A 24,132-nucleotide genomic window follows, 5' to 3' on the forward strand; every position below is an offset into this window, starting at 1 on the left:
CACCAGTCCTTGAAAAGCATCTTGATGGTCCTAGAGAGGAACTGACTCTCTGGTCTGTCTCCTTGGGCCTGTTCTGACGGTTTTACAGTTTAAAGAAAGGGGCAACTTTATTACGTTCTCACATTATACCTTTTTCTTACAGATTTAGTTATTTAGTGTACACTGGCGCTTTACCTGCTGTGTGTTTATGTGAGGGTGTCAGAGCTCCTGGCACTGGAGTAACAGACAGTTGGGAGCTGCCATGTGGGTGCTGAGAATTGAACCCAGGTCTTTTGGAAGAGCAACCAGTGCGCTTAAACCACTGAGCCATCTCTCCAGCCCCAAATTATACTTTTTTTTTTTTTTTTTTTTTTTACCTCTTTGTCTTAATTTGCTTAGGATAAGTTCCCCCATTTAATTACTGGGTACATTTAAAAACCTTTGGTTCATTTTAGCTGTCTTCTTAGCAGGTAGTGTCTGTTTACAGTACATCTCAAAATGCCTATTGCCTAGCATGATGGTGAAGATTTGGGGTGACAAGCCAGACCTAGAGGGCTGGGGTACAGTTGGTTAACTGTCTTCTGCACCCTGGTGCGGGGGCTGCCCTTCTCTGTAGAATCTTGAGCTTAGGGGACAATCCAGCCCCCGTGCATATGACTAGACCAGGGGTGAAGTAAGCCAGGAGCATGTGCAGAGCTGTGATTGCCATGTCCGCAAATAAATAACCTGGGAATGAGGATTAGATAAGCTTACCTCTGAGGTACTGAGCAGATAACCCGACCTTATGGGACAGTTAACTTTGTTTGCCTCTCCCTACTGTGGTTAGAAGCCACTTAATACAATTGAAGTAGTTGTTGGGGGGCACTGCTGCTAGTTTGCCCCTTAAAACTCTACTCGCTGGGCTGGAGCTCAGTCCCAGAGTCTTCACATGCTAGCCAAGTGCTCCACCACTAGCCACACCTGAAATCTGATAGTGTTTACTGGTGGAAACCATCAGACTCTCTCCTCCAGTCTTTTGAAATGTGCTAACTTGAAATCCTAATGTTTCTGTGTCTGAATAGACACATGCAAATGGCAGTGTCCAGAAAGCCAGAAGAGCGTGTTTGCCATGTTTCTGTGTTTCCATTCACTAGAGATGGGCTCTGTGACCAGATATGTCCCATGGATATTCTAGAGTGTATGTCTGGGTGATTTTTGGGTTTTTGTTGTTCTTGTTTTAGGTGGTTTTGTATATCTAGCTGAGCACGACCTTGAACTTCTGGTCCTCCCTCTTCCTTCTGAGTGCTGAGATACTCACGTGTCACATCCTTGTGTCTTGACCTTGTGCCTAGTTTATGTAGTTCTGAGAATTCTACCCATGGTGCCACATTCCTAGCCCTTGCCCCCTCCTATATTCTTTGTGGGTTTGTTTTGTTTAATGCCTTTATTCTTTTTAGGGTCTATGTAGCTCTGGCAGTCCTGGAACTCTCTATGTAGACCATGCTGGGATTCTGAGCCCACACCATTGCGAATCTCTTGCCTCTGCTTCACTATGCATGACGTTTTTTGTGTGACGCTCTGCCCTGATCTGGGTAACCCTGGTCCAGGTCAGACAGTTCTTTTGAGTGGTTCTTTGGTTCCATCTACTTTGTGGATTCTGTCCTTCAGAGCCGTTCAGGCATGTTGCTTCCTTTCTTCTCTGTAATGTGGCCTTTTTGCCAGTCTGCTGAGATGGATCCAGTTTAGAGCTGGCTCTGCTGTTTAGGGAGTCCTGGGATCCCTTTTGGGGTGGAGTTTTCTCATTAGCCTGTGGTGCCACAGACGGGGTGGGGGAGTCAGGGCTGTTTGAATTAGAACAGTTTTATGTGTGTTTTTGGTTTTTTGTTTGTTTTGTTTTTTAACGCTTAAGGAGCCGGGCATTGGTGGCACATGCCTTTAATTCCAACACTCGGGAGGCAGAGGCAGGTGGATCGAGGCCAGCTTGGTATACAAGAGCTAGTTCTAGGACAGGCTCCAAAGCAACACAGAAACCTTGTCTTGACCCCCCCCCCCAAAAAAAAAAACTTAAGGGCCCAAGTATTTCTGTCAATACCCCTGAACTTTTTTCAGCCCTGCCTTTGGCATTTTGCCCATCAGAATTGTTCTGTTGGTTTTCTCTTTCTACCTTTACTTGGGTTCTGGGCATCAGCTCAGGCTGCCAGGCTTGAACTGAAGAACTTTATCCACAGCCCACATCTGTGATAGACTGGCCATTTGTGTGTCTTTGTTGGACACGTGACTGTTTAAGTAAATTGTTTTGTTTTTTTTTTTTTTTTTTTTTTTTTTTTTTTTTTGAGACAGAATTTCTTTGTGTAACCTTGGCTGTCCTGGAATTTACTCTGTAGATCAGGCTGGCCTCAAACTTACAAAGATCTGTCTGCCTCTGCCTCCTCAGTGCTGGGATTAAAGGCATGTACCACTACCTCCAAACTGTTTTTGACTTTTTAAAAGATTATTTTATGTATGAGTATTTGCCTGCATGTATGTCCTGTATATATTCTTTGAATACCTTGGAACTGGAGTTACAGATGGTTGTGAGCCACCATATAGGTGCTGGGAACTGAACTTGAGGCCTCTGGAAGATCAGCCTGTGTTCTTAACCATTGAGCCATCTCTCCAGCTCCCTCTTCTGTTTTTGAAGTGGGTTATTTGTTGGCCAACTTGCTAGGCCTTGAACCTGGGATCCTATTCGTCCTTCGAGTTTGACCACTTGTGTGCAGGTGTCTTCCATTGTTTTGGCAGGAGCCTTGTTCCTATTTATATACACTGTTAAAGATGAGACCCTTAGCTACTGAAAGCATTAAGTCCCAAATCTTCCTAGCAACAGCATTCTAGTTGTAAGTCTCGAGCTGCACACCGTCCCTGGCTCTTCTTGGACAGTGTACAAGCTTCCCGTTGCTCCAGCTCTAGTGTACCAGGCCCAGTGCTGGCTTGAAAGGGAAGGATCATGGGCATGGTCTTGTGACCTCTGAGGTTTGGTTTGTTTTTGTATTGAACTCATGTCCTTTGTAATAGAGCATTGTTTCAACTTTAACCAATGGGCCATCTCTCCAGGCCCACACCTTTCCTCTGCCTGCATTTTCTTGCCTACCTCCTTTTTCTCCTCTTCTTTGGCCCTAGTCCTCCAAGGAGCATGACTCCATCCCTCTTTCCTAAGTTCTCCAGTCCCATCAGTGAGGCTTCTGCACATATCCCCCTGTGGGACCCTTGTGTTGTGTTGAATGTGAGTGTACCCTTTCTGTGACACTGCATCTCTCAGCAGCCCTGGGAACTGTCCTGTCTCTGAGGCTTCCCTGCAGTGTGGCACTAGCAGCCCATTGGCTTTATCTTCTGTGCTGGGAACTTGCTTGAGGATGCCGTGGGGAATAGTGCCTACCCATATGGGATTCACACTTGGATGTACAGACAGACAGACACGGAATCAGAGGCTGTAAAGTGCTGTCAGGAAAAGAAACGCCAGGGGCAGGGATCCTGTGGAGAGTGCTTCCAGACAGGGCTGTCAGAGAAGCCGTTCTAATGAGGTAGCATCTGAGGCGAAGATGACTGTTCCCCACCCTACACTAGTCCATTCTAGTTTCAGGTGGTTTTTGTTTGGTTGGGTTTTTTTTTGTTGTTGTTTTTTTTTGTTTTGTTTTTTTTTTTTTTGCTTTTGCTTTTTTGAGACAGGGTTTCTCTGTAGTTTTGGAATTTGTCCTGGAACTAGCTCTTGTAGACCAGACTGGCCTCAAGCTCACAGAGATCCGCCTGCCTCTGCCTCCTGGGTGCGGGAATTAAAGGCATGTGCCGCCACCCCCATCTAGTCTCAGATGTTCTGGGACAGAGCTTTTTGACCCCTTAGACAACCAGTAGTTGATTGAATGAATGAACAGTCTGTGAACAAGTGAATAGTATAGTAAAAGAGAGAAAGCCAGTCAGCAGGAGTCTAGACTTCCTTATTGAGTAGCTTAGGGGAGGAGACATGAGTTTGGAGTTCAGACTTGGAGACCTCCGGGGTAAAGTTAGATGCCTCCTGCACATACACTGTCCATGTGCCTTGTGTAAGTTGGGCTTCTGCACATTACCTGCCTTCCTGGGAGTTCACACTGAGATGGCTTGGGTAGGGTGGGCGTGTGGGAAAGCAAGAGAGGGAATCTGTGACTTGGGCTTAGCATTAGCAAACGGATCTGCAAGCAGGGCCACCACCCACCCTTAAAAGACAGACATAAGAGGCCCCTGAGATGCTCTCTGTTCTCTGCCTCTGTGCTGGGGATTTGTGGTCTTTGCACACAGGGCTATTGCAGACATAGTCAGTCTGGTGCTCCTCCTGGTTGCCTTCAGTTTCCAGACTCATTACACACAAGCACACACACACCACATGTTCCCAAACCCTAGAGCCAGCCTATGTAGGGGAGAAGGCAGCCAAGGCATTGACCGCTATGAATTGTAATATAAATATCCTATATACAGTGATGTGTTTTACTTTAGAGCTTGTTGGGATTGTCACAACCTGCTCTCTATATTTCGATTTTGGCTTTTTATGCTTTCCCAAGCGCTTGCTTCCCTGTGGGAAAGAGCCCCAGCTGGCTGGCCTCGGGTGTGAACAGCATCCCTGTTACACAGCTGCTCTAGTAGGTCGAGTCTTTCCTTTTCTCTCTGGAGGAACAAAAGCAAGACCAGTTAGGAAGTGAGACTGTCATAGGATGGTCAGCACCTCAAACTCTTCAATGGAACTTGCCTCTTCCCCCACCCCCAAGCCCCCACAGCCTCAGTTTGAGTCTCTTATGGATTATTTTTACTGTCTCTTCGTACGATATTTGCATTTTTAAAAATAGCAGTGCTGAGTGAATCCTTTCTTGGGCAAGTCTGCCTGGCGAGGCAGGATAATGCACTCTGTAGAGGAGCTATTTATTGATTAGCTGTCTGTTGGCGTCTTTGGGGAGCGCGGCCACAGGAAGCCACTGCCCTGACTGAGTGAGGTGAGACTCTGTTGCTCAGGAGAGATGGTGTCTTGACACTGCCTTAAGGTCACATTATACCAGTGGGGAACAAAGCAGGAGGAACACCCCCAAGAAGATCCCAGGGCTGTCCCAGAGATTGGGGCTAGCAGCTTCCCACCAGGGTACGCATGTGGAGATTTTGCCATAGCTTACTCATGACCAGGACTCTACTTCCAAAACTGCACTCTTGCAGGAAGCTGCTCTCCCGCTGTCCTCTGCATGCTGGCAGACTCTGATCTTTGCTTCCATGGCAACAGTTGGCTGGGTCCAGTTCTTTCTTCCATCTCTGTCTTTTGCAGGATTTCCCATCCTTGGAGTCTGGCCCACCTGAGCAGAGTCTCAAAGCTGGGACCACATCCTTTTGAGGACTTGGTGCTCGTGTGTCTGTCCCCAGGACTGAACTATGGAAACTGTCAGAGAATTCTGAGCAGTGACAGTGTTAATTATTTTAAGCCACCATGTTTTCACACCTTGATCTACAGGCCATTCTATTAAAAACAAATGTCCCAGTGGAATGTGATTTACCTGTGATTCAGGAGCCTAAGGCAGGAAGATCATGAGTTCAAGGTTAGCCTGGGCTGACACCTGAAAGAAAAAAGAAACAAAAGAAAAGGAATGGATTCCCAGTTTGTGTGGCACCTCTGAGGCCCTGGGTTCAGTTCCCAGGCCGGGGGGGGGGGGGGGGGGGGAACAAAGCACTATTCATCCAGTGAAAGATTAGAATGCTATTTTTAATTAATATTTTTAGTATTTTTCCTTCCTTCTTTCCTTTTTTTGAGCCTTCCTTCCTTTTTTTTTTCCTTTTTTTTTTGAGACAGTCTCACTGTGTACCTTAGCTGACTGGGAACGTTGTATATGTACTCTAGGCTGACCTCAAACTCTGTCTCTGCCTCCCAAGTGCTAGGATTAAAGGCACGTGCCACTATGTCTGGCTTCTTCTTTTTTTTTTTTTTTAATGTAGTGGGTGGCTTGCCTGAATGTGTGTCTGCACCATGTGTGTCTAGTATCTGGGGCAGCCAGAAGGAGGTGTTGGATCAGTAGGACTGTAGTTATAGGCTGCTGTCTGTAACCATGTGGGTACTCGGAACTGAACCCTGGTCCTCTGGAAGAGCAGCCAGTGCTCTTAACCACCGAGCCATCTCCTAGCCCCAGAGCTCTATTTTTAAAGCACTCTCTGGGGATCAGCAGCCACCCTAAACAACCTCTTCCTCCTGAGAGCCCGTTGATTATTTTTACTGTTCCATGACCCTGCTGTTACATTGCACAGCCCCCCTAATTTTAAGGGGTCCTTTGTTGGTTTCCTCCAGTTGCCCTTCAAAAGCTTCTTAGCAAAACATGGCCACCCGTCAGCTATCTTGTGATTGCTGAGTGTAAAATGCAGCATCTTAGCCCTCAGGATCTATGTCCTGTCAGGTTATGGTGAGCTCATGAGGCCAGAGAGTCCCCTAAAGGTTGTGAACTCGCAGGGGAAGGAAGTTTCATGTGTGATTGTATATAGGAAGTATCATCCTTAGCTTTGGTTTTGGTGTTCTTGTCTGTACTTTACCTGTTCCTACCCTGACCCTGTAATCCTGGGTGCGAGGCTTCCTGCAGCATTAACTCAGCCCAGCCCTGCATCTCCTTTCTTGAGTAGGGTCAGACCTCTCCCCAGGCACTCAGCTGTAAAGCCCAACTTGATCCTCTTCCCTCCGATTACCTCTGCTGGGCCTGAGATATCACCTGTCTCCTGTCCTGGGGCTTGAGTGTAGCCAAGAGCCCTTTGTAGCATTGCTGAGGTGTGTTAGCAGTAACCTCTGAGGATGGGCTCACGTCAGCTCTGGGTGCATTCTGATGTGCTCTGATTCAGCCTCCAGCCATAACCCATCACTGGGCTGGGAGTGCCCTGGCTCATAGAAGGGGTGGGTAGAGATTACCACATACACTAGGAGGTTATTAATACCTCACAATTTATTATGGCGTTTCCTCAAGAGTCTCCCCTGATACCTAAATCCTTCCAGTGTATTAATGCACTGAAGCCACGTTATAACTGTGTTAATGTCTGTATCTCATTCCATCCTTTGTAATGTTACTTCACATGTATTTGGCTTCTCTGGCTGAGCTATTACCTATTCAGGAGACTGCCTTGGTGCTCTAGTTTCTGAGGGCCACGCTTACAAGGCGTGTCCTTTCAGCCGGCTTGCTTTGGTTCTGTAGATCACTTGTGCTAAGAGCAGAAGCATGGCCTACGGCAAGAGGTGCTCGGCAGGTGGCACTCGTGGACCATGAGCTCTGGAGCTGCAGCTGGAAGAGTGCATCTAGCTTGGAGCTGCCTTGTCCCCAGGGAGTCTTCTGGTTCCCAGGGCGTGCCTTGGCACCCACTTGGGAATGGCAGTGCTGTGTCTTCAGTAAAACCTGGTTCTTGTGTGCTCCCTCTGCTTAGAACCCCAGTTTTCCCTTTGCATTTGGTCCCTTGTGACTAGCTGTGGTCTTGTCTCACTGTACTTGAGGAACAGATCTTGCTCCCCTGTGCTCTGAGTGCTTTCCGGTGGGAGCTCTTGCTCTGCTTCCTGTCCTGAGACACTTGTTGCTGCCATGGCCTGGAAGAAATGGAGGTGGAAAGATGGGTATCTGAAGTCTTTGGGCTTAGTGATTCACCCAAGCAGTAATGTCACCCCTCAGAAGCCATCTTGGTTAGTTCTGGTGTCTGCAGACCAGTTGCTGTCTGTACGCCAACAGGCCCATGGTGATTTCTTTTCCTTTTCCTGGAAAGAGCAAGTGTGGGTGTTTGTAAATCCAGTTATGTTGCGCATCCTGGGAAGTGGGTTCTTCCACTCAGAGTCTGCTCACTGAACTCAACCTGGCCCTTTACAGAGCTGCAAGGGATACAGGCCTTTTAGCTATTTCTGTTAGCAATGCCCCCTCTTTATTTTCCATTTTGATTTTGGTTTTAGTCACAATCTCTCTATGTAGCAGCATACCCTCATCCCCAACTTAATTTTAAAAAAAGATTTGTTTATTTATTATGCATACAGGCAAGAAGAGGGCATCAGATCTCATTACAGATGGTTGTGAGCCATCATGTGGTGGCTGGGAATTGAACTCAGGGCCTCTGGAAGAGCACCCAGTGCTCTTAATCTCTGAGCCATCTCTCCAGCTCCCATAAGTTCTTTCTTTTCTTTTCTTCTCTCTTTCTCCCTTTCTCTCTCTCTCTCTCTCTCTCTCTCTCTCTCTCTCTCTCTCTCTCTTTCTTTCTTTTAACAGGGTTTCTCTGTAGCTTTGGAGCCTGTCCTGGAACTTGCTCTATAAACCAGGCTGGCCTCAAACTCAGAGATCCGCCTGTCTCTGCCTCCCGAGTGCTGGGATTAAAGGTATATACTACCCTACCACACTTGTCCTGTCTTTCTTTTCTTTCCTTCTTCCATTCCCCCAAATTCTTGAGGCCCTCTGGCCAAATGTGTTTTTGAAGTTAAGTCTTCCATCCGGTCATGAGGGGCTGGCTGGCTTATTGCTGAGTCCCTGCCAGCTGAGCCACATGGTGGTCAACTGCTCTGAGAAAGTCCTTACTCTGGCACAAGCAGAAATCCCTGACCAGTCAAACGCCCATTCTAGCGTGGAGCTGGGAAGACACTGGAAGAGGGGCCCGGCTCCAGCAAACAGGAAGCCCTGTTCTGCTTGCATTTACCACTGTAGCTGATGGAGGAATGTTTCAAGGAACGTCAGAACTATAAGTTTCTGGTGTGTGTTTGAACATCCTGGTGCTTATGAGAGTTTTGTTGCTGGTGAGGGGGGATGTCTTTCCCTCTGCTGGGCAGAGACTTACGTGGAATGAGGATTCTCAGAGTTCTTAAGTTTCCCAAACTTTTGACAGTGACTCCTAATAACCAGTGTATTTTGTGATAAAGGACATGTGTATCTTCATTGCATACAACTGAAAAGGCTTTCTCAAGCGAGCACCTGTCCTTTCTGCATGTATGTAATGCACTCAGATACTTTCTCTTTTTTCCCATGTTGGCCATGACCTACTACTGTTAATCCTACCTCCTACTAATGGTTAGAGTCTGCTGTTCTAGGATTTTCAACACTTTCAAAATGTTCACAGAGAATGAACCCTTCAGTCTGGCATAAGGAACTTTCCAGGCCATGTAGTTAGATGAGGGCTAGGCTGGACTAGCCCCTACAATGAGGCAGGGCAGGGTATTGTGGAGTGGGGCTGCAGACAGGCAAAAACAGGAGGTCCTTCAGGGACAACAAAACCAGAGGCACCTTCACCAGGGCCTATAGTCGTCAGAGCAAGGCCCCCTCCACACCCTCCGTTGACCACTGTCTTACTCCACATCGGGGACAGATCGCTAGGAAGGGAGCATGCTGGCCAGGGATTCTACCTTTAGACTACATCGTGGTCCTGATTTCTCTTCATCTGTGTGTCTTGGACACGGACCCAGCTCAGGCTATTTGGAGGGCGGGGGGTGGCCTACTCACCTCCTTGGCAAGTAGCAATGCTAGTCTAGTGTAGTGTTCCCTTCAGGGATCTGGTTGGAGTTTTGGCCAAGTGAATAACTTCAATCTCTGTGTGGCCTAGTTCATTCAGTGGTGGGGAACCTCTCTCTTTGAACACAAATCCAGAACAGGGTCTGCTGTAAACTGTCGCTGTCTCTCCACTCCCCAGGGATACTGTTTATCCTGTGTAAGACCTGACCGGTGCTGGGCCTTCCTGCCCCCAGGAAACCTGGGCCTTCTGAGACCTGAGGCACAGTCGCTCCCTCATTGTGACAGTGGCTGTGACAGCAGTGTGGCTGGTGTCTCCTCTTCCTGAGACTCTTTCTGTTGGGGCTGGAGAGGTGGCTCTTGCAGAGGATCCAGGTTTGGCTCCCAGTGTTGATGTCCGATGGCTTAGACTGCCTGTAGCTATAGCTCCAGGGCTCATGTGCACATGCCCACAACAGTACTTATATGCACATAATTAAAAATAAAAGTTTTAAATAACCCTTCCTGTGGCCTTCTGACAGCTCCACCTTGTTTGAGGATCCCCGTTAGTTGAAGCTGTCTTTCTTTAGCTTTCTTCTGTTTTTAGCCACTTACTCTTGGAGAATTTTAGTCTTGGTCGACCAAGGTCAGTTTTATGGATGAACTTCTAGACTGGACAGCTCGTGCTCAGAAGTGCAGCCCAGGGAGGCAGTTGGAGGAGTGGCCTCTACAGCAGATGGGGAGGACAGAGCTGCGCACTCCACAGCAGCGCCTTCTCCTTTCCCTCACCGTTTGTGCCCTGTGTGTGGGTGTGGGCTCACTTGTTCCTGTCTGTGCCTGTGGGGGCTGGAGGTCAGTATCAGGTCCTCCTTTGTCATTCTCTGTCTTATTTGTTATTTTTTTTTTTTTTATGGTTGCTTTGCCTACATGCACACCACCTGTGTGTAGTGCCCTGCCCAGGAAGCCAGAGCTGTTGGATTCCCTGGAACTGAATTATATGGTTGTGATCTGCCATGTGGTACTGGGGAGCCCTACGAATTATTTTTGTTTTTTAGGTAAATTGGGCTGCAGAGATGGCTCAGCCCTTAAGAGTAATGGCTTTTTCCAGAGAAGCTGAATTTGGTTTTTAGTACTCATGTCAGGCAGCTCAAAACTGCCTGTAATTCCAGTTCCAAGTGTTTGAACATCCTCTTCTGGTCTCCATGGGCACACATGTATGCACAGAAACACAGATACATATAAATATTAAAATCTGGGTGATGGTGGTGCATGCCTTTAATCCCAGCACTCGGGAGTCAGAGGCAGTCGGATCTCTGTGAGTTCAAGGCCAGCCTGGTCAACAGAGTGAGTTCCAGAACAGGCTCCAAAGCTACAGAGAAACCCTGTCTCAAAAAACCAATAACTAACTAACTAAATATATAAATAAAATTTTAGATTTTTCAATTATATTTAGTCTGTATGGGTGCTTGTATAATGATGGATATATGGAGGTCAGAGGGCACCTGTGGGAGTCAGTTCTCGGCTACCATCTGGCTTCCAATCAGGTTGTCAGACTTGGTGGCAAGTGCCATTATAATTGATCCTCTTCCTTATATATTTATTTGTGTTTGTTTAGCCATGTTTGTGTATTTGTGGGTGGGGAGCAAATGTACCATGGCACTTCTGTGACAGTCGGGGGACACTTTTCAAGCACTAGGTCTCCTGGACCGTGTGGAATATGGGGGTGGTCTCCAGTTGTCAGAGTCACAAGTGCCTGAGGCCAAGCCAGCTCATCAGCGCCCCCGTGTGTTGTTTTGTTTTTAAGCAGTCTCACTGAATCTGGAGCATTTGCTCTGTCTATACTGACTGGCCAGGGAGTCTGAGGGTCCACTTCTCTCTGTCCTTGACCCCTCCCCAGGTTGGGTCACAGACACTCTGCTGCACCTGACTTTTGTGTGGGGACTGAGGATCTGAACACAGCAAGCACTTTACCCACTGAGCCTTCTCACCCGAGTATAGTTGTGTTATGTTTTGGGTTGTTTTTTTTTTTTCAAGACAGGGTTTCTCTGTATAGCAGTCCTGGCACTTTCCCTTGTGGACCAGACTGGCCTTGAACTCAGAGATCTGCTCGCCTCTGCCTCCCAGGTGCTGGGATTAAAGGCGTGTGCCACCACTGGCCAGACTATATAGTTTTTATGTCACTTTTTTTTAAAGCGGGGGTTGGGTTTCCACATAGTGTTAACCCCAGCCTGAAAGGCAGAGGCAGATAGCCCTCTGAGTTTGAGGTCAGTCTGGTCAATTCCAGGCTGGCCAAAGCTACTCAATGAGACACTGACTTCAAGGCGGGGTGGGAAGGTTGGAGGGATGAGGTTGAGGTTATAGAGATGATCTTTGCCCCACCTTGTTTCCTGGTATCCTGAGCATCCTCGGGGTTTCTGAGCCTGGGTACTGCTGATACTTTGGCCAATCATTCTTGTGGCAGGAGCTGTCCTTTGCATCATACGATGTACAGCAAACCTTGGCCTTAACGCCTCTGCCATGTGTGACAGCCTGAAATATTACCAGCCATTTCCAAATGTCCCTGGGGTGAGAAGACAAAGTTGTTCCCAGTTGAAAATCACAGAATCCAGTTCTTTTCCTTGCAAGCAGGCAGATGGTCCCAGTATGTTACCTTGGCATAGGGCCCATAGGGACTTCTGCCTTGCTCAGGATGGACTTGCCTAGGGCCTGAGTGACCTCTTCCAGCCTCCAGACACTGCCCAGCACCTATAAGACTGCTCTTATCCCTGGGACACTCACTGTCTTACCCAGGTCTGTGGTCAGATGTCACCTCAGAGTGACTCTATAAACCCCCGTGTTGGATTTTGAATATGACCTGACCTGTGTCTGCTCTGCTTCCTTCACTGCCCTGGAGCTGGTACCAGTTAGAGCAGAGGCTGGATGCAGATGATGGACAGCATCAGTGTTGTCTGGACAGTGGACACCTTAAAGCCAACCCGTCGTCCTCCACAGCGTGGCCCTGAGTCATTTCCAGAGGAGGCTGCTGTCCCTTGCTGTGTTCCATTACGTGTACCCGGAGTACCCGTGTTTATTTCACCATCCCTGACTCCTCCCACTTCCCTCCTGCTGTTCCAAAATGTCTGTTCACTGAAGCTTTCCAGGAAATGCTAAACATTAGCTGGCCAGTCTCTTGAGTTGCTGAGCATTTTAGAGGCTATGACAGTTAAAATCGATAGGTTCCCACTCAGCGCTGGTTCTGGTGACCCTGTCGTGATGGCAACATTCAGGGCACTCCTTGGAGGTAGCAGGAACTTGACTTTTTGTTTTACAGCTCTAGTTTTGTGGTAGAATCTCCTTTTCAACTTAAGCAGGTGCCGTGCAGCGCAGTGCAATCTGGTGTCAATCCTGGTGATGTCTGGCACCTGTGACTTCAGTACGTGGCCTTTCAGAATGGGAGGGGAAATCTCTGCTTGAGAATGTGTGAACTCACTGGAAATACATTGTACTCTGTCCTGTCTCTGAAGTTCTTGGAGGGCTAAGTGTTCTGTGTGGTGGAAAGAAAGGGCAGGAGCAGGACTGCTGGGTCCAGTTCCGGGTCCAGCTTCTGTGAGTTGTGACCTTGAACGAGTAGCTTTTCCTGCCTGCTTACCTGTAAAAATGTTGGGTTGGTGGTGGTGGTAATGTGTACTTCATGGAGTTGTGGGGTTCCTCAGGGGTGTCCAGAAACCAGCCTGGACCTATAGTGTAGAGCAGAGGAAGCTCTCAGAGCACAGCAGATCCTCACGTAATGGGAACTTTGAGGGCTTTAAGAAACAGCCTATGCTGGGAAAAGGAAGGAAAGGATGGACATTGGGGTGGAACAGTGTGGTGCTGCAGAACACAGGCGCATGTGTGGAGAGAGACAAGGGAGCGAAGAGGGAAGGCACAAAGGGTGATGGAGAGCCTTTCCTGCCCCCTTTCAGGACTGGCAAGGCCAAGAGAGTGGTACATGAGAACCCCCATTCCTCCCTCACTGTCTCTCTCCATACTGCTCCGAGTGCCTGCAGGGTAATGGCTGGATCAGAAGAGCTGAGGACAGTTTCCAGGTAGAGAGCCACACTCTGAGCCAAGAGGCATGGGGGAGTCACTCTCCTACAGGATCCCTCCTGGTACAGGGTCTCTACTTCAGCCATAGGGCTGGGGTCTCTCCATTTCGTGTGCCCTGTATGAGGTCATGCCAGTGAATGCCTGTACATGTGTAGGCTTCCCCTTCTCCCTGGCAGTGCCTGGACCTCAGAAAGACCACTAGGAACATGACCTACAGATTCAGCTTGAAGCTCTTTTCAAGGACCCTCTGTCCCTTGAATTTCCCAGATGCAGCTTCTGGTTTTTATGACTTAGACCCCTAGTTGGTTTTATGACATTTAAGCTAAGAGGGGCAGTTGAGGTAGGGTGGGCAGCACAAAGTATCTTTACAATTAAAAAAGGGCACTGGTCTCTCCACATACCCTCACAGCCTTGAAGCAGAACCTTTGGTACCTCGGCCTGTGTCTCTGGGGGCCAGGGAGTCAGGCAGCAGCTGTGTGCACATGTGCCAGCTGTGCTTTCTTGTGGCCTCCTAGGTCCCGTCACAGGTACCCAGCGCTGGCTGCTGAGGTGCCATGTGTACGTGTAGACATCAGACTGATGTTTCTGAGCACAGTAACAAGGCTGTTGTTGTCTGGAGCTGTTCCTAGGTCGCTGTGGGGATCTATGCAGTCCTGCTTCATGGTGAGGCCCACTGCTTCCATTGGAGTCACAGCTGCCCCGTCTGGAGTTTGCTTTAGTTGTCCTTGCTAAAAGTTCGGTAACCTTGTGCTAGAGTCATCCTTTCAGCATTCCTGCCTTGCTCTTCTGGCAGTCGCCTTTCACAGTTGAGAGAGGAGAGGCCGTTGCTGGGGGTGTGGGTTCCTAGTGTGTTGCCATTTTTGAGCAGGGGAGATGCGGAGCTCTCCATCACTTAGAGGTTGCTGGAAAGTGGTAGAGGAGCAGTCGAGATTTAGAGACCCAAGAACAGAGGAGACAAACTAGCCTGGCAGAGAACCAGCTCTGCCTGGGCTGTTGGAGTCCATCCAGCAGCGTGGTACGAGTAGATGGCGTTGCTGGGGGTTCGCATGGATCCAGGGCAGACTCTGCAGGGCCACAGATAAGGAGCATACTGCAGCTGGGCAGGCAGGGTACCCAGATTAGAAGAGTGGTGTCCAGTGATAGCTGGTTTCAGGGTGCCAGCCACAGCCCAGTGTCATGCCAGTCCCCCACCCTGTCCTGAACACAGATCTTCCAGGGTCAGAGGGCAGGCACTGGAAGAAGAATTTAACTCATTGAGATGTTTGCTTTTGTAGAATGAGCTTAACCTTACTTAGGTAGAGTACACTCTGCCTGCAGATCTGCTGTTTTCATGCCTGTCTCTCATTTTCTTTACAGCTGAAGCTAGAGGACCGCTCTGTGGTGCCCCGGGATGTGGTCCGCCACATGCGCTCAACTGTGAGTCTCTCGTCCCCATCCCATCCTGAGTCTTCAGCCTGTCTGCTCCCACTCCTTTTTGGAGGAGAGCTTCCTGTTTGGGGAGTGAGGGGCTCTTGGGACTGTCTGGGTGGGGTGTGCCATGGCAGTCTTGCGGGATATTTTCTCCCTCCTCTAGGACAGTCAGTGTGGCACGGTGATAGACGTCAACATTGACTGTGCTGTCAAGCTAATTGGCACCAACTGCATCATCTACCCTGTCAACAGCAAGGACCTCCAGCACATCTGGGTAAGTGGTCTCTGGTCTTGGCTGCTCCTGCCAAATGTAGTCTTGCTGGGCATTCAGATAGCACAGTGCTTGTTTGCTGCGGCCAGCCTGCTCATGGCTGTTAGACATGAGGTCAGGGTGAGCTCTTCCCCGGCATCAGTGTAAATCACTGACGAATGTGGTTATTTTGTTTTCTCACCTAACACTGACATTTTTTTAATGTGTGAGGCTGTTTTGCCTTCGTATGGTCTCTGTATCGCTTACATGTCTGGTATCAGAAAACAGGTTTGGATCCCCTGGAACTGGAGTTACAGATGGTTGTGAGCTGCCATGTGGGTGCTGGAAATGAAACCCAGGTCCTCAGCAAAAGCAGTCACTGCTCTTAACTGCTGAGCCATCTCTCTAGCACTTATGACTCAGTAGATAAGAGAACTTGTCCATGCTGAGGACCTGTGGTTTTAGTGAATTCAACTCTGTCTTTTGACCCCTGCGAGCACCAGGCACACATGATGGCACACACACATTCAGCAGATAAAGATAAGTAACAACAAACAGGTTTCTTTTTAATAATATATTTTTAAATGATTTTAGACTTAGCCAAAAGTGCTAAGTTCATGTGCCCACTTCTCCAGCGTCTGCAGCTCTTAGCCTCTGCCACTCAGTCCAGGCATCTGCGCAAGCCCTTCGCTCGCTCGCTCTAGCCGTTTATCTCCCAAACCGTGAGAAAGAAGGCCAACCAGCACCCCTGCTCACTGATTTGATGCTTTCCAGAGATCTGGGTTCAGCCACTAGATACGGGGTCGCCGGTGACCCCTTTCTGCCTAAGCCTCAGACTGCTCAGTCACCCCAGCAGTCCTTTCCATGTGGGCCCTGAGCACATCAGGAAGACACTGGCATTGCGTGTCGGTTCTTTTGTCTTCCATCTGGGATGCTTCCCAGTGTGTCACCCTGGACTGTGACCCTCAACTTCAGCAGCTCGTGCATGATGTCTCATGGACAGACTCACTACAGGAGAGCCTGCTGCCCTGTCCAGCTGTCCCCGGGCTTTCTGTCCAGCAGCTGTACCCTGCACTCGGGTCAAGTTGGTCTGTCCAGCCCTCCCCACTGTGTAAAAGCCCCTTCCATTACCCTTAGTGAGTAGTTCTATTCCCCAGGGTTCCACAGATAGTTAGCATCCCTGTCAGATAGGCATCTGCAAGCCTTATCCTTGGGCACGTTGCCACCTAAATGGGCCTTAATGTGACTCTGACAGTCAGTCACACATGGTGTGATCTGAGGTCATCATTCCTGCGTTTGTGTTGATTGGCATTCTTCTGTGTGGAAGACCTGTGCCTGCTGCCCCGTTTGTTCCCTTATCATTTTTATGTTGTACATAGTAACGATTCCCTCATCACATGTTTTGCTTTAGCTGTCCCAAACTAGGAAGCTCCTTTGGTCTGTCTGGCTTCTGTTTGCTGAGCACTTTTTCAGCAGTGAGAATGCTGCCTTCAGTGTCCATGGTGAATTGACCTTTTTATTCAAGGCCTTACCTGTCCACAAAGCCCACATTCCAACCACGCTGACCTCCCACCTTTGCTTTATCTCCTTTAACACTGTGGGACACCCCCAGCTACTGGGCAGTCCACTCACTGTTGCCCACTCACTGGAAAGAGCATTGGGATGCAGTGCAAATCAATTGTCTAGAACCTTCCTTCTACATCTTAGCACAGTAAAGAAAATCTCAGGCCTTGTGCCTTTGCTCACTGCCTGTATGTTTGGTCCATAGCCCTTCATGTATGGAGACTACATCGCCTATGACTGCTGGCTAGGGAAGGTCTATGACTTGAAGAATCAGATCATCCTTAAGTTGTCAAATGGTGCCAGGTAGGTATCAGCTTGGGATGGTTGTTTGCTCCAAGGGAGTTTCTCCAGGAGCTCTGAGGTCAGGTGTGGTCCGGGACAGTATGGGTGCTCGGTTCTGCATGTGTTAACTGGCAGGCACTGACGTGGGGCTGGGCTGAGCTGCGCAGGTGAAGATAGGTGCTGGGTTGGTGCCTCCATACAACCCTGGTGGAAACCAAGCCTCTGTCCTCTGTTTCAGGTGCTCCATGAACACGGAAGATGGTGCCAAACTCTACGATGTCTGCCCACACGTCAGTGACTCGGTACATATCGCCTTCTCTGTTCCTCCCTGCTTAGGCATGAAAACTGTCCAAACCCTAGGCAAGGGATTGTGAGGCATGGGGCCAGTGTGCCCTGGAGCACCTGGAGGCCTGGGCAGGGGCAGGAAATATAGTTGTCTTAGTTTTATTTGGGTGGTTGTCTGGGTGAGGGGTGAAGTGGGGAGTGTTTTAAGATTTATTTTATGAGAGAATCAGAAAGAGAATATGGTTGTACGTGAAGGCAAGAAGAGGCATCAGATCTCCTGGGATTTGAATTAGAGGTAATTGTCAGCCTTAAGTTTGGTATTGGGAACCAAACTTGGGTCCTCTGCAAGAGCAGCCAGTGCTCTTAACACTCCAGCCCCTTATTTTGTTTTTTGAGACAGAGTCTATAGTTCAGGCTAACCTCCCAACACAAAACTCCACCTCCTGAGTGCTAGGATTTCAGGTGTGCCACTGTGCTGTGGCCCTTCAGTACAGAGTCAGTTAGTAGTCAACAAGATGTGCCAGCAGAGTAGCACATGGAGGTAGTTTGTACTAAGGGTGTGTTTACACAGGTGTGTGTGCACATTGCTCCCTAGAGCTTTGATCCTGACCGGAGCATCACAGTGTGTGAGAGTCTGTTAGGTCTAGAACAGTCTGCAGCTGCATTTTGATATGATTCCCGTGCACCCAGTTTGTACCAGGTTTGTAAAGTATATTCTTCGTAGACTGTGCTGCAGGGAGCCTGAAGGCCATGTCATGTGGGGTTCCTCCTGCAAGGCAAGTACAGCGCTCCTGGCCAAGGAGGCTTTCTCAGGTGCATTTTCCTCTGCCCCAACCCTTCAGGGTCTCTTCTTTGATGACTCCTATGGCTTCTACCCAGGCCAAGTGCTTATTGGCCCTGCTAAGATCTTCTCCAGTGTCCAGTGGCTCTCAGGGGTCAAGCCTGTACTCAGCACCAAGAGCAAGTTCCGCGTGGTGGTGGAGGAGGTAAGGGCATGACTGGTAGGGCGAGGGCCGGGTTGTAGGCCCTGGCGCTAAGCTATTTACCTGCTCCCAGGACCCGAACCCTGGTGACCTGAAAGGGGTTTGGGCATGGGGCAGCCCAGGCTCTAGTTGTGGGATAGCTGATTGGCAGAAACCCCCTTCCCTTGCTCTGCTCAGGGAGAGTGGAGGGATCATGACTCCTAATGCGTGGGTGGCCACAGTATTTCTGAATGTGGTGTTGCAGACCTTGAAAGTCTACCTCTGACTACACCCCTGTCCCACTCAACTGTCCCCAGGTTCAGGTTGTAGAGTTGAAAGTCACATGGATTACCAAGAGTTTCTGCCCCGGGGGCACGGACAGCGTTAGCCCCCCACCTTCTGTTATCACTCAGGAAAACCTAGGCAGGTAAGCACGCCCCTACCCCCAAAATCCCAGGAACTCACCTGGGCATGTCTTGGTGGGGCCATAAATGCATGAGAGGGCCAAGCCTCCCACCGACCTCTCAGAAGTCCATCCAAGCTCCCATTTTTTTCTTTTCAGGGTGAAGCGTCTCGGATGCTTTGACCATGCTCAGCGGCAGCTTGGGGAACGCTGTCTATATGTCTTCCCAGCCAAGGTAGAGCCGGCCAAGATTGCCTGGGAATGTCCAGAAAAAAACTGCGCCCAGGGGGAGGGCTCTATGGCCAAGAAGGTATGTCCTTGAGGCGGGTGGGTGTGGGCACTCATGGAACTGGCCGTGAGCCATTTCCACAGCCAGCAAGGTGGGTCTGGACTCTAGCTAGGCCTTGAGGCAGCCATGAGGACCCTTGCTGGCCACTTAGGTGTTTATAGCTCTATCCCCCAAGACAAATGCCTGGGGCCAGGCTGGGCCCCCGCCTGCCTTACTCCACAACCCTCTCGCCTTTGCTCTGCTCTTGTAGGTGAAGCGCCTGTTGAAGAAGCAGGTTGTGAGGATCATGTCCTGCGCCCCAGATACCCAGTGTCCTAGGGACCACGCCATGGAGGACCCAGACAAGAAAGGGGAAGCCAGAACCAAGAGCGAAGTAGGGTCTCCTAGCCCCGAGGAGCAACCTGATGGATCAAGCAGCCCAGTGGAGATGCAGGATGAGGGGGCAGAAGAGCCTCAGGAGCCGAGCGAGCCGCTGCCCCCCTTCCTGTTGAAGGAGGGTACAGAGGATGGACTGCACTCCGCAGAGCAGGATGCAGATGACGAGGCTGCTGATGATACGGATGACACCAGCTCGGTGACCTCCTCCGCCAGCTCCACTACCTCCTCCCAGAGCGGCAGTGGCGCCAGTCGTAAGAAGAGTATCCCCTTGTCCATCAAAAACTTGAAGCGAAAACATAAGAGGAAGAAGAATAAGATTACCCGGGACTTCAAGCCTGGAGACAGGTAAATTCCGAGTGCTTGTCATCCTACAGGGCCCCGCCAGGGCCCGGGAAAGAGCTCACACGTATACCCATGGTGCTCCCATCCCCAGGGCTGGTGCCTAGGGTAGGCCTTGGTAGACTGCTGAAGTGTAGTGTATGGCTTCCTGGAACCACATTTGCCTGAGTTCTCCCTTGCGGGTACTGTCCCCAGAGAACATGTCATGCTTGGAGCACAGGTAAGTTTTAGACACACTGGACACTCTCACCCTGCCCACTTGAGACTCAGGTAGGCCTGGAAGTGATGGAAGGTCAGCTCCTCTCTCTCCAAGAAACATATCTGTCGCCTGGCTCATGGGCCTGTATTGGCAGGGTGGCCGTGGAAGTTGTGACCACGATGACCTCAGCTGATGTGATGTGGCAGGATGGCTCTGTGGAGTGCAACATCCGCTCCAATGACCTCTTCCCGGTGCACCACCTGGACAACAATGAATTCTGCCCTGGAGACTTCGTGGTGGACAAGCGAGGTAGTGCTAAGCCTCAGGGTGGTCAATGGGACACTCTGGACAAGGTCAGGGGTCAGTGGAGATGGGACTTGGGCTCGAGGAGTACTTTCTTTTTATTTTTTAAAATATTTATTTATTTATTATGTATGCAATATTCTGTGTGTATGCCTGAAGGCCAGAAGAGGGCACCAGACCCCATTATAGATGGTTGTGAGCCACCATGTGGTTGCTGGGAATTGAACTCAGGACCTTTGGAAGAGCAGGCAGTGCTCTTAACCTCTGAGCCATCTCTCCAGCCCCTCAAGGAGTACTTTCTGAAGGTCTCTTTAACAGGCCAGGGGAAGCCTGTGTCGTTGCAGGCAGGCCCCCCCAGGGCTTCTGAAGTAGTCACGTCCCTTCTGGTTTTCCTAGTCCAGAGCTGCCCAGACCCTGCAGTCTATGGTGTGGTGCAATCCGGAGACCATGTTGGCCGTACCTGCATGGTGAAATGGTTCAAGCTGCGGCCTACTGGGGATGACGTGGAGGTGAGCTTGCTGACCTGCTTCTTTTCGGGGGGCTCCAGGGAAAGGGGTGAGGCCCTGGCTCATGGCAGCTTGGTTTATGCTACAGCTCATTGGAGAAGAGGAGGATGTGAGTGTCTATGACATTGCTGACCACCCTGACTTTCGCTTCCGCACAACTGACATTGTCATCCGCATTGGTAACACTGAGGATGGGGCTCTGCCCAAGGAGGATGAGGTAGGTATGCTCTCCAAGTTCATGTGCTGGGCAGTGCCTGCACTTCCTGACACTGCCACAAGCTGGCTTCAGGAGATAAGACGTAGAAGTCTTACAGCTCAGTGTCTCAGGGTGGCCGGCATGGCCTGCATTAGAGACAGGCAGCCCAGGCACCTGCTGGACTCGGGCCTCTTAGATCCTGCCAGTCGTTCCCTAGAGGGCTTACACTTGGTTGCAGCTGTGAGTAGCACAGTTAACTGCAGCAGAGTCTACGCAGGTTTGGAAATGGGACTTGAGACAGACCTTGAGCAAAGAGGGGGAGGGATATTGGGAGAGGGCAAGACAGATTCTAGACAGAGGGGCAGAAACAAACCCTGCAGTCAGGATACCATGCCGGGAAGAGCGCCAAGCCAGGGAGGTAAGACCAGTGTCTCTGGGGAGAGACTTGGTGCAATCTCTGAAAGGCCACTTAGTATTGCTGCCCGGCCAGAGAGTGGGTACCATGGATGGGGAACCTGGGTTTTCATAGCTTACCACCCAGTTGACTGTCCGCTTTGCCCTCAGCCATCAGTGGGCCAAGTGGCCCGAGTAGACGTCAGTAGCAAGGTGGAAGTGGTGTGGGCTGACAACTCAAAAACCATCATCCTGCCACAGGTAAGACTGGCGAGAGCCTCCCCAGCTGCTTGCTGCCCCTGAAGGTGGCTCTCTAGTCTTTGCACATTAGCTCCAAGGATTGGATCCCAGAGGTGTGAGGTTCCCAAACTTCTAGATTGCTCTAGTCTCCACACTGTGTTGAGCCATGTGGGGTCTTTCCTGCCACTGTTTCTAGGATAACTGTTAACAGATACAGAAGGGCAAGAAAAAGCTGGCCTCAGTTCAGTTGTTCCGAGCTGGTCCCCTTTCCCTCTCCCATATTTAGCTGACTCCATAGGCCAACTCTCCTTTCCTGGTGCACACAAGAGGGTAGGCCAAGGGAGGCAGAGAATGGCTTGTCCCTTTCCTTGGCAGCCATGCTAGGGGAGCAGGGCACAGTGTGACCAACTCTAGCGCACCTGCTTCACCTGCCAGTCAGGTGACCCACTAGCTCCTGAGTCCTAGAGGTGGGCTGGCTTTGCTGAGGCTTCCCCTTGTGCCCCTCACTGCACAGAGCCTGAGAGACGATAGCACATGCATTAACTGGACTGCGTGTAAAGCTTGGGGTGGAAGGTGGGCAAAGGGCAGAGAACTGGAATCTTGTAGCATGGACAGGGCTTCAGATGCAAAGTTGAGAACAGAGAAGGGGGAGGGGCCCGCAAGGCCACGGTGAGTCATTAACAGGAGTGAAAGGGGCCAGAGTTGAGTCTGAATGGTTGTCTTCTGCCCCCAGCACTTATACAATATCGAGTCCGAGATTGAGGAGTCCGACTACGATTCGGTAGAAGGCAGCACCAGTGGGGCATCTTCAGATGAGTGGGAGGACGACAGCGACAGCTGGGAGACAGACAATGGGCTGGTAGATGACGAGCACCCCAAGATAGAAGACCTCGCCATCCTCCCCACAGAGCAGCCGGCAGCTCCTGAGGAGGACAAGGGGGTGGTCATCAGTGAAGAGGCAGCCACAGCTGCCATCCAAGGAGCCGTGGCCATGGCTGCCCCTGTGGCAGGGCTGATGGAGAAAGCTGGCAAGGACGGGCCTCCCAAGAGTTTCCGAGAGCTGAAAGAAGCCATCAAGATCCTGGAGAGCCTCAAGAACATGACCGTGGAGCAGCTGCTCACAGGGTCCCCAACCTCACCCACGGTGGAGCCGGAGAAGCCGACCCGGGAGAAGAAGTTTCTGGACGACATCAAGAAGTTACAGGAGAACCTCAAGAAGACCCTAGACAATGTGGCCATCGCTGAGGAGGAGAAGATGGAGGCGGTGCCTGACACAGAACGCAAGGAAGATAAAACAGAGGCACAGTCACCAGTGAAGGCCGAGTGGCCCAGTGAGACTCCTGTGCTCTGTCAACAGTGTGGTGGCAAACCTGGTGTCACCTTTACCAGTGCCAAGGGCGAAGTGTTTTCTGTGCTGGAGTTTGCACCCTGTGAGTCGGCACAAACGGCTGTTGTCCTTCCTCATCCTCCCCAGTTTTCCTATTTCTGCACCCAGAGGCCCCGCCCCTGCCCTAAGGGGTAGCACCTGGTTCCCTCGCCATCTAGAGTCTCCCAAGGAGCAGCTGTCCAAGCCGTACTCCAGGGCAGCGTGGGTTTGTCTGGAGCTGATGGGCTTCAGGTCAGGGCCTGACTGTTGTCTCTCCCTGCAGCAAATCACTCTTTCAAGAAGATTGAGTTCCAGCCTCCAGAAGCCAAGAAGTTCTTCAGCACAGTGCGAAAGGAGATGGCTCTGCTGGCCACCTCACTGCCCGATGGCATCATGGTCAAGACATTCGAGGACAGAATGGCAAGTGGGCTGCTGGGAACTTGGGGAGGCAGATAGGTACCATTGGGCACTAAGGTGTAGCATCACCTACCTTGCCATGTTTCCAGGGATGGTGGCTCAGTCACCTGAGGTCCCAGAATGGAGTCCTGAGGCCACATGGGCACATTTGAGGGGCCACCTGGTCCTTCCTCTAAAATGTAACCAAGTGATATTGGCGCATACCTTTAATCAGTCAGGAGGCAGGGGCAGGTGGATCTTTTGAGTACAGACCAGCCTGGTCTATAAAGCAAGTTCCAGGACTACACAGAAACCCTGTCTTGAAAAACAAAACAAACATAAGTAGCTTTGAACCCTAAAGCCCAGGAGGAGCTTTCGTGTGTCTTTCCTCACTCTTGGCTCCTTCCAGGGAGCTTGTCTGTCACAGCGCTGCCCTCGGTGTCAGCACAGCAAATGGTTCCTTTTGTGGTTGGTCATCCCAGCTGCCCTGTAGACTGATGCCAGGAGCTCACAGTGCTCCTGACTCTGCCTCTCAAGTGCTGGGATTGCAGGTGGAAGCTGGCATCCATCCCTACCTGAGCGTCCCAGGGACACCTGTTTTACTTGGGAGAGTTCTCTGAGAATTTCAGTGGTGCAGCTCTGCTGAGAGAGCATAAGAGCACCAACTTTTTGTTTGGTTTGGTTTTGGTCTTCAAGACAGGGTTTCTCTGTAGCTTTGGAGCCTGTCCTGGAACTAGGTCTTGCAGACCAGACTGGCCTCGAACTCAAGAGATCCACCTGCCTCTGCCTCCCGAGTGCTGGAATTAAAGGCATGCGCCACCGCTGCCTGACTGTTTGTTTTGTTGATGCTTTTTCCCCATGTCTTCAAGACATCTCCTCAGGGTACCTCAA

General features: G+C 50.3%; 1 protein-coding gene across 1 annotated transcript in view; it reads left to right on the plus strand.

Annotated features, from left to right (window-relative positions):
* Ube2o (ubiquitin conjugating enzyme E2 O) overlaps window positions 1–24,132 on the plus strand; it is a 41,715-nt gene that overhangs the window by 14,870 nt on the left and 2,713 nt on the right. Inside the window, exons 2-15 of the mRNA XM_038328708.1 lie at window positions 14,838–14,897; window positions 15,055–15,165; window positions 16,910–17,007; window positions 17,225–17,288; window positions 18,114–18,257; window positions 18,551–18,660; window positions 18,796–18,946; window positions 19,176–19,648; window positions 19,996–20,150; window positions 20,541–20,653; window positions 20,739–20,867; window positions 21,411–21,500; window positions 22,213–22,909; window positions 23,129–23,265. Coding sequence (XP_038184636.1) covers window positions 14,838–14,897; window positions 15,055–15,165; window positions 16,910–17,007; window positions 17,225–17,288; window positions 18,114–18,257; window positions 18,551–18,660; window positions 18,796–18,946; window positions 19,176–19,648; window positions 19,996–20,150; window positions 20,541–20,653; window positions 20,739–20,867; window positions 21,411–21,500; window positions 22,213–22,909; window positions 23,129–23,265 — 2,532 coding nt within the window. The remainder of the gene's footprint in view (window positions 1–14,837; window positions 14,898–15,054; window positions 15,166–16,909; window positions 17,008–17,224; window positions 17,289–18,113; window positions 18,258–18,550; window positions 18,661–18,795; window positions 18,947–19,175; window positions 19,649–19,995; window positions 20,151–20,540; window positions 20,654–20,738; window positions 20,868–21,410; window positions 21,501–22,212; window positions 22,910–23,128; window positions 23,266–24,132) is intronic.

This window comes from Arvicola amphibius, chromosome 4, assembly GCF_903992535.2.
Source record: "Arvicola amphibius chromosome 4, mArvAmp1.2, whole genome shotgun sequence".
NCBI lineage: Eukaryota > Metazoa > Chordata > Mammalia > Rodentia > Cricetidae > Arvicola > Arvicola amphibius.